The following is a 14,625-nucleotide window of genomic DNA, read 5'->3' as shown; positions in this document are numbered from 1 at the left end:
GAAATTGTTATTTGTGTGACTTTGGTAAATCAAATGAAATTGTTTAAAAACATTGACAGACATTTTGAATGTTTCTAAAGTACTTTAAAATACTTACACAAAAAATGTAGAAACAGTTTCGGTATTTTGGTGAAAACGTAATTTTTTTCATGGCAAGGTTGACATTTGCATGGAATTGCTCAAACACAGGTTCTTGAAAGTTCTTGAATTAAATTAGAAATTAACTCTGTTTATGGTTCAATTTCAACAGTTGTACTCAATTGTCAAAAACAGAATGAAAAAAACTGAGAAATCCTTAAATTAAAAATCTTATATTTAAATCTTGCACAATAATACTGACATTTTATCAATATTTTAGAAACCGACTTTGAATATTACCACTATTGAAATCAACACATTTTATTAAAGTTCTTTAAACATGACTTTTTAAAATGGTCAAACTTTTTGAAAATTACTCAACGTGAATATTAAGTGTAAGTGAAATGTTAAGTACTTTAATGACACTACATATGGTGCTTGTTTTAAAATGAATGGTGCATTAAAAAGTCATTGAAAGTCCCTGAATCTGCTATTCATGAAGCGTGGGAACCCTGATTAATGTTTAATAAAATAAAGTACAATTACTATTGATTTTTTTAATTATTTGCAATCAAACTATAGTAGAATTACTATTTTTTTTTGCTGCAAAACCATGAGAAACAAAAAACTAAACATCTTACTTACTACAATAGGCATGTTTCCCTCCCTCTCTCTCCCTCCTTCCCTCCCTCCCTCCCTCCCCTTCTCTCTCTCTATCGCTCTCTCTGTGTGTGTTTAAGGAAAATCGTAGTAAATACAAATTTAACCATGTTTATACAACTGTTCTAGCTTAACTACTGTATGTTTTTGGAGTAAAAACCAATAAATGCCACTTCATAAGCACTTATGACCACCTTTTGCCAAGTACAAATGGCAGAGGACTGTAAGAATATTTCATTGATTAGCTGCTGTGTGAAACTGAATTCTGAGTCACGCTCTGACGCTCTGACTCATGTTCTGTTCACCTGTGTTCCAGTTAAACACAATGAAATCGAACCCACCCAGGTAACCAGATCTCAACTTCTTATTATCCAAACGGTAAAAACGAATGTTGCAACATATTTTTCATTGTTTCGTAATAGTCTTTGTATTTAAATACCATAGCTATAAGTCAGCAGGGCAAATACAATCAAATAAGTGACATTTTAAATACACTTTATTTCAAAATATTTTCACTAATATTTTCCATTGACATATAATTAACAAATATTGCACCACCATGAGCGCAGATACTGGTTTATTATTATTATTTGATGAAATGCTGAATGTACAGGGGGTTGTTGTGTCATCAAACAGTAAATAAAACTTTCCTGACTATTTTTAAAAAGATCAACATTATTAAAAAATATTACGTATCGGTCATTATAATTATTCGACAAACAATAAACAAGTGTTTGTCCTTGTCACACAAATGTCTAGAAAGTAGAAACAAAAAAAGCAAATGCAAATGGGTGGGTCCATCTGATCCATCAAGATGAACAGGTCTTTTTACCCCTAGGTCAGCTCTTTAATAAAGCTCATCTTCAGCATTTCTTGAGCATTCGTTCTACCTGTGCTGAAAGGACACACATATGGCAACCAACACAGGCCAGATGGGTTTCTTACCAAGCGGAGGGGCTATTTTCTGCACCATTCCTGACATCCTCTACCTTCCAGAGCTCGTGAGTTGATTTTAATTTGGTGTTTGAATGCTTTATGCACTTCACTTATTTTATGTATATTTATGCATTTTAGAATGAAGAATGTTTTGAATCTTTAATTTTGCATTATAATTTCAAATACTTATCTGTTAAATTGTCTTATATTTGTTAATTGGGAAAGTTATTATTAAAAAAACTATTTCTTTAATAGTTAAGATTTATTCAGGAGAATATATTGTTTTATTATGATGATAAAATGTAAAAAAAAGAAAGAAAGAAAAAGAAACAAAGGCAAATTAGATTTATTCTAAAACCATACATTTTCCTGAATAATAGTTTTTTTAGTAGTAACTTTCCCAATTAACAAATATTACATAATTTAATCAACAACCATCAACATTATTAAAAATTATGCGTCGTCATTATAGCAATTTGACAAACAAGTAAATAAGTGTTTGTCCTTGTCACACAAATGTCTTGCAAGTACTGAAAATAAATCAGACACAAATGGGTGGGTCCATCAGCTTATTTAAAGTAATTATTATTATTATTATTATTATTATTGATCAAGAAAAATAGTGTTAAACCAGCCAAATGTCACTCATCCAACTAATGTTAGAAAATATACTGCTCAAAAAAAACAAAAGGAACACTTAAACAATGCAATGTAACTCCAAGTGTTCGCTTTTTTTTTAAACAGTATAAATATTTTTAGTATTTTATATATTTAAATAAAATCTACATTGTTATTTGTATTATATTTGTTTTTTATTATCATATTTTAATGTTTTAAATTTGAAATTCAACATTTTTTCACAGACATTAAAAGTACACAAATCTGTAATCACCAAAAATGTTCAATAGACCAAATATCACTGATAAACGCCAGAACAGGTTAAACTTTGATGTTTTTTTATTTTTTTTATTAACTTTGAACTTTTTTTATTTGATGTATTTTGTTACTCATGTTGATATCCAATATGTTTACAAGCAACATAGATTTCCATCATAATTTTTCATTATGTACATTAGCCTACATTTTCTTGCACAAAAAGTACAACTATTCTCTGTAACTTCAAGAACTTTCTTCATTATGTTCATTTTCCAGATCTTTGGTGGTCTGACGTTGTCACTGGTGGCATCTACGTACCTCCTACCTTACAACCCTCAGGCATACGTGATTTCTGTGACAATATTCTGCTTCATTGTTAGTTTCTTCTGGTTGATGGTGTTTGCCTGTGGGTCTCATCGTAACAAAAGTTCCTGGGCAAGCGCAGTGAGTTATAATCTCTTTACATCTTCACTATTTAATTATACCATTTCACTTGTATTTCATCTTATTTGTTTAATTTTCTCTCTGCAGGATGTAGCATACCATGGATTTGCCACACTCCTCTATCTCAGTGCATCTGTGCTTTTAGCTTTAATAACCATTGGGTTTGCTCAAGTACAAAACCAAATCACACTTATTTACCAGCTGGACGTTGCTGCAGTGGTGAGTTCATGTGTAATCCCTTTTTTAAATTAGTATACAGTATAAATAGAAATACAGTAAAGTACATGTAGGGTGGCATGGTGGCTCAGTGGTTAGCACTGTCACCTCAGAGCAAGAAGGTCGCTTGTTTGAGTCCCAGTTTGTCCAGTAGGCATTTCTGTGAGGATTTGGCATGATCTCCACATATTCATATAGGTTTTTCTGGCGGTTTCCCCCGCAGTCCAAAGATTGAATTGGGTAAACAAAATTGGCTGTAGTGTATGAGTGTGCCTGTGAACGAGTGTGTATGGGTGTTTCCCAGTACTGGGTTGCGGCTGGAAGGGCATTCGCTGCTTAAAACATATGGCAGAATAGTTGGAGGTTCATTCCGCTGTGGTGCCCCCTGATAAATAAGGAACTAAGCCGAAGAAAAATGAAGTTGCCGGTATTGGCTATATGTCAACATTTCACGCCTGTTGCAGACTAAAGTGAAAAGCAACGTGGTGGGGGGCGCGGCGGTGGATCATGGACGAAAGTGAATCGAGCCGGGTGGGGTTGGAGGTGATAGGCAGTGAATGACAATGGAATTATTCAGAAAAAAACTTGATTACTAAACTGTAAAACTAACTCAAACCATTTAAGGAAACCAGTTGCTACAAACCATTTAAGTTCAAAAACGAATCCTAATGAGTACTGTGAACTTCATTTGAGTAAACGAATCAATTTGAGCACAGTAAAACTCAGTAAATGAAGAGAACTCAAACCGTTTGAGGAAACCGATTGCAACAAACCATTTGAGTTAAAAAACGAATCTATATGATTACTGTGAACTTACTCCATTTAAGTTGAAGTAATTAGGTGTTTAATTAACTCATTACCTTGAGTTCAAAATGAGTAGAATTAACTTTCAGTCAATTTTGAGGTAACTACACTCATTTCAATTGATTTAAATTTCAATTGAAGTTGAGTGTTGGGTTTTACAGTGCAAGATTACCAAAGACATTGTACAATACCCATCAAAGTCTACAGTACACTCCAAAAAATATTTTTTGCTGCTTGTTCAAACTACTTCTTTAAAATGAGCTGAATCAACATAATTCTTGCGTTTTGGGGGGACAATTTAATTGTTTGATGTTAAATCCACTTAAATTTGTAAAAACAATTAAGTTAACACAGTTTGTGTTGGAATAACATGAATGAATTGTGTGGAACCCAGCATTTTTTATAGTGTATATTGATTTTTTGTGTGTCTTTAATTTCAGGTGTTTTCCTTCCTGACCACTTTGCTGTATTTCATCCACACCATTTTCTCAGCCATCAGATGGAAGTCTTTCTAAAAACATCTGCACTCTGACCTCTGACCTCACAACTGACCTTTTAAGCATGCTATCTCCAAAAAGCAAAAGACATTCAAGTGATAATAGTGCAAAATGGCTGTTCGCTCTTCACCTTTAAAATGCATATACTATGTATTTTCTAAAACACTGTCTGCTGGTATTTTTTTTTTTTTTTTGTAAATTGTTCTCACCTAAAGTATAAATTATTACAATTATGACTTGTATAATAAAGGAAACGATTAATAATCTCTTTGGTGTGGTGCTTCATTATAAACAAGAAAATCCTCCTTTATTATTAAATTAATGACTGTTGATTTTTACAACATTCTACCTGACTAGTGTACCGCCATATTTGTCTTTATAACAATTCGTAAACAAGTGTTTGTCCTCGTCACGTAAATGTTTAGAAAGTACTATAAATAAAGCGGATGGGTGGGTCCTCATGGAATCCATCAGATCTGTCAAGATGAACAGGTCTGTCTAGACCTTTTGTCAGCTCTTTAATAGAGCTTGTCTTCAGAATTCCTTAAACATTTGTTCCACCTGTACTAAAAGAACACATTTATGGCAACCAACACAGGCCAGATGGGTTTCTTACCAAGCGGAGGGGCTATTTTCTGCATCATTCCTGACATCCTCTACCTTCCAGAGCTTGTGAGTTGATTTGAATTTGTTAAATGCCCTCTATGCACTTCATTTAAAGTCGCTTTTAAGCATTACTCTACATTTTTAACGCAATTTTAATTTATTTGTTAATTCCATTCAATTAATTTTTATTTCTATAGCGGTTTTACAATGTAGATTGGGTCAAAGCAGCTTAGACGTTCTAGTTCATTAAAACTGTGTCAATCCAGTTTTCAGAGTTGAAGTTCGGTTCAGTTCAGTTCAGTGTGGTTTAAATTTCACTGCTGAAAGTTCAAACACCGAAGAGCAAATCCAAAAGTCCCTACCAAGCAAGCCAGTGGCGACAGTGACGAGGAACAAACTTCACCAATTGAATTTTAGTTTAGTGCAGAACCTAATATATGTTTATAAGAAAGTTATTATTTTAAAAAAATATATGTTTGTCAACTTTTTAAATGCGACTTCATGGTTTTATTATGATGATAAGAATGTAAAAATTTAAAATAAAAGGTTAGTCCAAAGAGTACACTGTTAAAGCCAGCTTAGTTAAAGTGATTTTCTAAAAAAAAAACTATTGACTACGTAAGTAAATACATACTTAAAAAGTGCAAATCTGCCATTTTTAAGCATTAAACCAACCAAATGTTATATTTATATTGTATTTTATATCTTATAATTAAATTTATTATTGTATAACATTCAATATAAAAAATTAATAAAAATAAGGGGCTAAACCGAAGGAAAATTATAAAATAAAATTAAATAAAAGCACACACATCTGTAATCACCAAAAGTGTCCAATAGAACAGAAATTACCGATCCATTTCATAAGCTTTCTTTTTCGATTTTATGTATTTTGCATCATATTTACATTGTATGTCCAATTCAGATGTTTACAAACAACAAAGGTTTCCATCATAATTTTCATTATGTACATTAGCCTTCGTTTTCTTGGTCTGTAACTTCAAGAACTTTCTTTATGTTCATTTCTCAGATCTTTGGCGGTCTGACGTTGTCACTGGTGGCATCTACGTACCTCTTACCTTACAACCCTCAGGCGTACGTGATTACAGTGACAATATTCTGCTTCCTCACTACTTTCCTGTGGATGATGGTGTTTTTCTGTGGATCTCATCATAACAAAGGCTCCTGGGCAACCGCAGTGAGTTAATGATCTCTTTACATCTTCACTTTTTTAACCGTTTCTCTTGTGTTTGGTCTTATATGCTTTGTTAATTTTCTCTCTACAGGATGTAGCATACCATGGATTTGCCACAGTCCTCTATCTCAGCGCATCTGTGCTTTTAGCTTTAGTAACCATTGGATGGACTCAGTTAGATAACATGTTTTTCCTTTTTTACCAGCTGGACATTGCTGCTGTGGTGAGTTTGTGTAGTCTCTATTTTTATCTGTTAAATAAAAATACAATGAAGTACTGGTGAAATATGTGAACACGAATGACAAAGCATTCAGCATTACTTTTGATGGACATTTAAAGATTGGAAATAATCTTGAAAATGTACTGCACGTTTTAAACGTTGAAGTCTAAAGTGTGTGTCTTTAATTTCAGGTTTTTTCCTTCCTGACCACTTTACTTTATCTCACCCACACCGTTTTCTCAGCCTTGCGATGGAAGACCTACTAAAAAAGCTTCTTTAGTCATTTTGCAAAACATATGACTGCTCACCTGGCCTTTAAAGCATGATGTTTGCAAAAAGTAAACTGAAAAATGCATTTAGTCTATCAGAAGTTATTCATGTGGCAATAGTGTATATTACTGTTCAGGCTTTTCCTCTTCCTTTTGTAAATTGTTCTTATCTCAAGTATCATTTTTACATTTATGACTTAAATAATAAAGGAAATAATGAACTATCTCTTTGATGTGGTGATTAATTATATATTGTAAACCTATATTTCTTTATTTTTAAATGACAGGATAGAAAGATTTTGTTTAACTAACTTGCTATTTACAAGATTCTAGTTTTACAATACCACCATAAAACTACATTTTACTGGGAAAAAAGACAGACAAAAGCAAAACAAAACCCTAAGGGGCGTCATGTTGATTCCATAAGCTATTTTTAGAGCTCTCTTTAGCATGAAGTTATGCGGTTGCTCACTGAAAAAAAAAAAACCCTCATTTGCTGTTTGTTCAAACTATTTTCTATTTGTATTAGTTCAAAACACCTATTTAAAATAAGCTAAAACAACACAATTCTTGAGGGTTCTTGAAGGACAACTTAATCGTTTCATGTTCAATCCACTTAAATTTGTAAAAACTAACAAGTTAATTAAATTCCTTCATTTTTTAGTGCTGTGGTGTTTTGTGTGGTGGCTTACAGGTCAAAAAGACCCTAAAAAATATTGTTTCAGGGGCGGTGCGGTGGCTCAGTGGTTAGCAATGTCGTCTCACAGCAAGAAGGTCACTGGTTTCAGTCCCAACTGGGTCAGTTGGCATTTCTGTGTGGAGTTTGCACAATCTCCCCATATTCATGTGGCCTTCCTCTGGGTGCTCCGGTTTCCCCCACAGTCCAAAAACATGCGCTACACTCATAAAAATGATTACTGCTGCTTGTACGAACTACTTATTTAAAATAAGCTGAAACAACACAATTCTGGAGGGTTTTTGGGACAACTTAATTGTTTTATGTTCAGTCTTAAATTTGTAAAAACTAACAAGTTAATTTAACTCCTTCATGTTGTCCCAACACAAGTCAATTGTGTGGAAGCATTTTTTACAGTGCTGTGGTGTTTTTTGTGGTGGCTTACAGGTCAAAAAGACCTTAAAATTATTGTCTCAAGGGCAGCACGGTGGCTCACAGCAAGAAGGTCGCTGGTTTGAGTCCCAACTGGGCCAGTTGGCATTTGTGGAGTTTGCATGTTCTCCCCATATTTGCTTGGTTTCCTCCGGGTGCTCCAGCTTCCCCCACAGTCCAAAGACATGTGCTACACTCAATAAAATGATTTACTGCTGCTTGTTCAAACTACCTGTTTAAAATGAGCTAAAACAACACAATTCTTGTAATTTCTTTGGCCAATTTCTTTGTTTTATGTTCAGTCCACCTAAATTTGTAAACCATTAAGCGTTTTGTGTTGGGACAACATGAACGTATTCTGTTGGTCCAGCTATCTGGTTAGGGGATTTGTAGTTCAGCATGCTTTGCATGAGATTGAATTAAGAGAGGGAAATATTGACAATAAAAGTAATCTTAGGTGGTTAAATTTAATAAAAAAAACAAATCTTCACTTCAAAAGTTTAATCTTCACATTAGTTTGAATATTTAGAAGATTTTCATGTAATGCTTTGAGGTTTGAGATTACAACCTTGCAAACGCACCCATGCACCCATATATAGATAGATAGATAGATAGATAGATAGATAGATAGATAGATAGATAGATAGATAGATAGATAGATAGATAGATAGATAGATAGATAGATAGATAGATAGATAGATAGATAGATAGATAGATAGATAGATAGATAGATAGATAGATAAAATTGTTAGTGGTGCTACACAAATTTATTGGATGAAAATCCTGCCCTCAATTAAATTGAGTTCATCCAAAGGGTTATTGTTTTGAGTGTATAGGTGAATTGGATGAACTAAATTGGCATTGTGTGTGCAAATGGGTTGTGGCTGGAAGGGCATCCGCTGCGTAAAACATGCTGAAAAAAAAATGGTTCATTCTGCTGGGACTAAGCCCAAGGAAAATGGATGAATGATTGCCTCTGCATTAAAAGTCCACCAGGTTGAGATTTTTTTAAAGTGTTTGCTTAAAAACAATTTCAAATCTTTCCTCAACAATCAGCTTAATTGGCAGCATTGCCTAAGAAGATCACAACAAATTCAGTATTTTCTAGCACTGAAGGTTTCCACCAACTCCATTTGTCTGTTCTTTGTGGTCATGGTTAGTGGTCATCAGTGATTAGGGTGTGGGTATTTCTTTATATCTAAGTTGAAGTTGTTGGTGTGGTATCGGTGTGTTAATTTGATTAGTGCCAGCACCACTCTAGAGTCTAGAGCCCAATTTACACCTGGTATTAAAATTACATTCATTATTCTGATCACAAGTGTTCAGATGAGATGCATTACTGTTTTCATCTGGAATCAACATGCGTTCAGATGCATCTCTTGTTGTCACTTCTGTTCTGTTTTCATCTCACTCCAAAACACTTTTGCAAGAGTGCTCATTGCAACACAAGGAAATTACTGAATGATTGCTCTCATGTTACTCAAAGTGGACTTCCTGAAAAAAAGTTTTGTTTCAGAGCCAAAAAAAATACCGAAAGCACAATGCTGTCTTACCAGTTGCAAACCAACAGCATTCAGTGTGGATTTGTGGCTGGTTGTTGACAGTTGCTGCCCTCCGAATACTTTCCAGCTTTCTTCATACTCTCTTTTTATGTTCATTAAATGCAATTTAGAAATGTACAACAAAATAAGTGCTGTTATCATTTAAACTTGGAATGATAAAAAAACCCATTAAAGTCATCTCTCTTAGGTGTAATTTGCTTTCAAAGTATTTTTACAGTTCAGTTTTAATGATCTTCATATTGACTGTTGCGCTCCCTTTGAAAACATTTATGCCATTTTGAACACAGCCGTGGCTCATGACGAAAGCTAAAGGTGACCTATTATTTAAAAACGGAATGTATGTAATATCTCCAAAGCTTGTGAAAACAAAAATAAATAGCATACAATATGTTAATGGTTGTAATATATAGTAGGTTATTTATTAAGAAATGTATCATATGACATGGGCCTGTTGGTCAGAACATTGTAAAAGTAGACTTTTAAAAAAATGTTAATAATAAATAAAAAAACAATATCTTAATAATAATTATTACTTATTAATAATTAATATTATTATAATTAATAATAATAATGATAATTATTATTATCATTAAGTATGATTTTTTTTCATTTCTTAATAAATAGCCTACTGTAAATTAGGCCAACTTAACTATTAACAATTTATTTGATTTATATATGAGGTTAGAATATATGTTAGCTGAGTGGAACATTCTTAATAATATTTGTAAAGGAAACATATATATATCCTATATGTGTTGTTTACATATATTTCAGTTAATCTGGAAAACAAGTGCAGCATGTTTTTACCAAAACTAATATTGGATTTTTTTAAATGTGTGTGCGTATAAAATAAGGTTGGGTCGATAGACGATGCCATCGTCCATTGCTGATGGCCGATAGACATTACAATGCGAAGCTGGCATCGCGAAACTCTGCCCCGCCCCCATCACAACAGCAACCCGCTCATGAAAAATACACACTTAGGCCCCATTTACACTAATATGTCTTAGTTTTCAAATTACATTTTAGAACGAAAACGATCCACGTTCACACTGGCGTTTCATCTAGCATTTCTGAAAAGCACTCCTTTCACACTATACCACTGAAAACGCACATCACGTGACCACACTCACACACACAGGTACTGTATGCGCTGCAGTGTATGTGCGTGTCTGAGCTCCAGGCAGTCAGCGAGTGCTTTGAGCACAAAACCCCAGAGAGCAGTGCACGTCAGACAGTTTATCAAGGCTGTATCACTGGATCGCGTCTCACTATAGTTGTTAAACGTGATATTTAATTAATCGTGTCTCTATTTTATGACTCTTTGGTCTTAAATCTATCAGGTAATGTGTCACAGCGTCAGTACACTGCTTCAACCTTTCGCTTTCACACTTGTACTTAGTAATTTTAGCAAAAACCTTAGATACTGTTGGTTGGTTCCTGTTGGTTGTGCACCTTTTTTATCAACCAAGTTTGTCAACGCCATTATAATGACAGAGATCATTCTGTCTATTCATGCCAGAGTCCAGAGTTAATTATGAATTAATTCATGACAAATTAATTTATGAATTAATTAATTATTCATAAACAACACAGCCTATGACCCTGGTGCCATCGTCCATTACGATGTTTCACATTAGACATCGTACGATGCCAAATTGGTCGACATCGCCCAACTGTGTGTAAAACAATATAATTTGCACAAAAAATTATTGAGGTTTTCTCTAAAGAAGTAGTACCTCCCCCCCGTTTAGAGTGTCATTATGGACATTTTACGTTATAAATAAATTGGTTCAACGGATCTGCGACAGAGAAACTACTAGTTTTGGGGAACACTTCTCACTACATCATACTTTTCCCAAACAATGCATCATACTATAATAGTTCAGCCACGAGTTATATTGTTGTTTGGGAAACGCATTGGTGGCTCATTCGTTTCTCCAATAGAGACTCAGAAACTCTTACTAGAAAACTTGTATATTGCAATAATTCCAGTACCACACGAAACCAGCATAAATTATGCAAGCTTACTTTAGATCAGAAATGCTCATACACACACACACACACACACACACACACACACACACACACACACACACACACCTATAGACCCTTGATATCATAGTCTTTGAAAACTATTGTAGCACACAAGAGTCTTTGCATGGGTCTTGCTTTGTAAATAAACCCAGTTACCATAGTATGGTTACGGTAGATGCTATACAGCTGCATTTCAGTAATGTCCTTGAAGGATTCGGTTTGTTTCCATGTTGTCATCAGTTTATTTTGGCGTGTCTTTCAGTTCCTTACGTGTGTCTGTTTTTGCTGATATTCAGAACTGGTTTAACTTGCTTTTAAATGGTTTGGAATGAATAGGGTAGGGGTAGGACGAGTTGATACTTGTCTCGGTGATCAGGGGACAATTGTGTTCTGTAAGGTGACGTCTGGGACCTGTATCAGATATTTAATTCATGAGGGCTGAACTGGTGGGGAAACAACTCCACCTTCCAGCTCTATTATACTATGGCATGATTGCATCTATGTGTAAGGAAGCCTCAAAAACCACACTTTAAAAATGTATGAATGACATTGTGTTTGATTATAAAATATCAGTGTCTTTGTTTTAAGAAAGCAGTGTAGTTAAATTATATATTTTTAAAAATTCTTATACTCCATAAACATTGAAGTCAGGCATTTACCTTACCCTCATGTTGTCAAACCCATACCCATATGACTTTCATTTGACCATGAAAAAAATGTGTTTGAGTGAACGTCTGTCACTGCTTACTTTCACTGTATCACTGAAAAAAGAAAGACAGTTATTTATCATTGTTTTATATTTTTAAAAAGGTTTATTTGGACCTTGTTTAAATGTTTAAACAGTCTGTTAGTCCAGTAAAAAAGGAAAAGGAAGATGCTTTAGTTTTTAAAGAAAAACAGTTGTGTTGTTTCAGCTGATTTTAAATACATAGTTTGTATATACAGCAAATGTCATTTTTCGAGTTCTACTAAACGTGTTTTCAGACCACATCCCATAAAAAACAACAAGTTTTGGTATAAATGATAACCATTTAATGGTTTCTTAATAATTCCATTTATTAAAAATAATTCCTTTACTCCTTCTTTGTATCAATATGTAAATTTAATTCAAATTAATATTTTTGACATATGCTATTGCGTGATCTTGCATCATAAATACACTGTAAAAAATCCTGGTTGCCCTAAATTTTTAAGCTGAATCAAATTAACCTTATGAGTCAATTGAACTTATATTATGTTAAACTGACTTAAAACAGCTTGTGTAACTTATAAAACTTGGTTAGAACATGATTAACTTAGTTTAATAAGTTACAATGACCTAAAAACATGCTGTCAGGACTAATCGATCATATAATTTAGTGTCACATTGCATAACTTACCATTTTTCATTATTATTCCTTGACAATGCTTGTCTAAACCTATTTATAATATAGGATTATTTTATCATTATTTGTCTTGTTTATTATATGCTAATCGTACAATGTAAAAAATGTAATGACAAAGTCAAGACAACAGATATTTTTGTTGCTTTAACTTATTTTAATGAGTTATTCTGATCTCTAAATTCTTGTAAGTTATACAGTGTTTTTTTAACCTTATATTTTATTTATTTACTATATATTAATATTTTTAACTGTTTAACTAGCTGCTAATAATTCAAATATTTTTGTTGCTTTCAATTATTTTAATAAGTTAATCAGGTTTCAACAAAATTTTGTTACGTTAAACTTTTTATACATAGTTTAACGTAATATTTTAGTCAGCTTGATTAATGTAAGTTGAGATGACTAGAAATTAATTTGATTTAACTAAGACAATTAAAACAGCAACAGAATTTTTTACAGTGTATGAACTTGCACATTAAACCTACTCTTAATTTAACTTTACTGTGTTTTATTTATTTACTTTATTTACTATATTATTATTCTTTATTTATTTATACATTTTTTGTTAATTTGGGCTCTGCAGTGTTTAACCAAAACATTCACTCTTAAAACTATTTTATTTTATTTTATTTTATTTTATTTTATTTTATTTTATTTTATTTTATTTTATTTTATTTTATTTTATTTTATTTTATTTTATTTTATTTTATTTTATTTTATTTTATTTTATTTTATTGTCACGCCACCAGCTCGTCACAAAAGCAGTAGCAGTGGAAGGCTACAGAAATTTTTCATTTTATCTTTTAGCCACTGGAGTGTGCTGTGCATAACTGCATGTTAAACCCACAACCCACACGATTTTCATCATAACCATCCGGTAATTTTTTCATACATAACACATTGAAGTCACTTTCCAGTGTAGCCCTTCTTAACCCCTTCTTGACCTTCTCAGCTACTGCATCCATAGATCCCCCAACGATGAAGAGCTTCACTTATTAAATCCCCATTCTCTCGTTACTGTCAGCTCTAACATCACTGCACAAGAGCATATCTGGCTGGCAAAGTAGATAAGCAAAGAAAAAAAAAAGCTTTGGAAGGTGTGAGTGTCCTTGTAATCTCATTGATACCGCTTGAGCCTGATCCTCAGTCACTCTCTGCTATTGACGTTTTGAAATGGTGGTTAAAAATAGTTGATCTAGTGAAACAAGATTATGATTACAAGATTTTTTTTCTCGCAGTTACACCTTTATGACTTTTTATCTGGCAAGTATGACTTTTAAATTCAGCTGCATTAAAATCTGCTTAGTTTTGTTGCAATTATAAAATAAAAAAAAAGTCAGAATTGCAACTGAATTTCATGTTTAACCACTTGTGATTTCTTGGAACTCTAAGTTTATATCTTCATAATTCTGAAATATTTGTGACTGAAATACTGTTTACATTAACAATAATTGAAATAAATCCAAATAAAATGATAAAAAGTACATATTTTAATCAGAGAAATAGTTTATTGAATTCTTACATTAGCCTGACATTTTGAATGACATTTGAGATGACATTTTACATTAGCACTTAGGAAAAAAAAAATAATTATAAAGGTTGAAAATGGTGTTGCTGCTCAATATTTAAGTGGAAACAATAATACATTTGTCTTAGAATCATTGATGAACAGACATAATTTTAAACAGAAGTAGTTTAATGCATCTTTGCTAAATATAAGTGATGACCCCCA

The 14,625-nt window shown here is 32.9% G+C and overlaps 2 protein-coding genes across 2 annotated transcripts; both read left to right on the top strand.

Moving 5' to 3' along the window:
* The first annotated feature begins 1,602 nt into the window (after positions 1-1,602).
* LOC130237566 (myelin and lymphocyte protein-like) lies at positions 1,603-4,777 on the top strand. The gene is made up of 4 exons (XM_056468548.1): positions 1,603-1,739; positions 2,827-2,994; positions 3,082-3,213; positions 4,455-4,777. The coding sequence occupies exons 1-4, from the start codon at positions 1,650-1,652 to the stop codon at positions 4,527-4,529; spliced, it is 465 nt and encodes a 154-aa protein (XP_056324523.1). The 5' UTR covers positions 1,603-1,649; the 3' UTR covers positions 4,530-4,777.
* An 87-nt stretch (positions 4,778-4,864) lies between these two features.
* Positions 4,865-7,025, top strand: mala.1 (mal, T cell differentiation protein a, tandem duplicate 1). Its single transcript, XM_056468550.1, has 4 exons — positions 4,865-5,183; positions 6,148-6,315; positions 6,404-6,535; positions 6,724-7,025. The coding sequence occupies exons 1-4, from the start codon at positions 5,094-5,096 to the stop codon at positions 6,796-6,798; spliced, it is 465 nt and encodes a 154-aa protein (XP_056324525.1). The 5' UTR covers positions 4,865-5,093; the 3' UTR covers positions 6,799-7,025.
* Positions 7,026-14,625: the final 7,600 nt, after the last annotated feature.

The sequence above is a fragment of the Danio aesculapii genome, chromosome 11 (assembly GCF_903798145.1).
Source record: "Danio aesculapii chromosome 11, fDanAes4.1, whole genome shotgun sequence".
NCBI lineage: Eukaryota > Metazoa > Chordata > Actinopteri > Cypriniformes > Danionidae > Danio > Danio aesculapii.
The sequence above is the reverse complement of the archived record's forward strand: the minus strand, read 5'-3'. Positions and strand labels throughout refer to the sequence as shown.

Coding starts and splice junctions, on each gene's coding strand:
- mala.1 (XM_056468550.1), top strand. CDS start 5,094: ATGGCAACCAACACAGGCCAGATGGGTTTCTTACCAAGCGGAGGGGCT. Junction 5,184..6,147: donor TCCTCTACCTTCCAGAGCTT/GTGAGTTGATTT, acceptor TTCATTTCTCAG/ATCTTTGGCGGTCTGACGTT. Junction 6,316..6,403: donor AAGGCTCCTGGGCAACCGCA/GTGAGTTAATGA, acceptor TTCTCTCTACAG/GATGTAGCATACCATGGATT.
- LOC130237566 (XM_056468548.1), top strand. CDS start 1,650: ATGGCAACCAACACAGGCCAGATGGGTTTCTTACCAAGCGGAGGGGCT. Junction 1,740..2,826: donor TCCTCTACCTTCCAGAGCTC/GTGAGTTGATTT, acceptor TTCATTTTCCAG/ATCTTTGGTGGTCTGACGTT. Junction 3,214..4,454: donor AGCTGGACGTTGCTGCAGTG/GTGAGTTCATGT, acceptor CTTTAATTTCAG/GTGTTTTCCTTCCTGACCAC.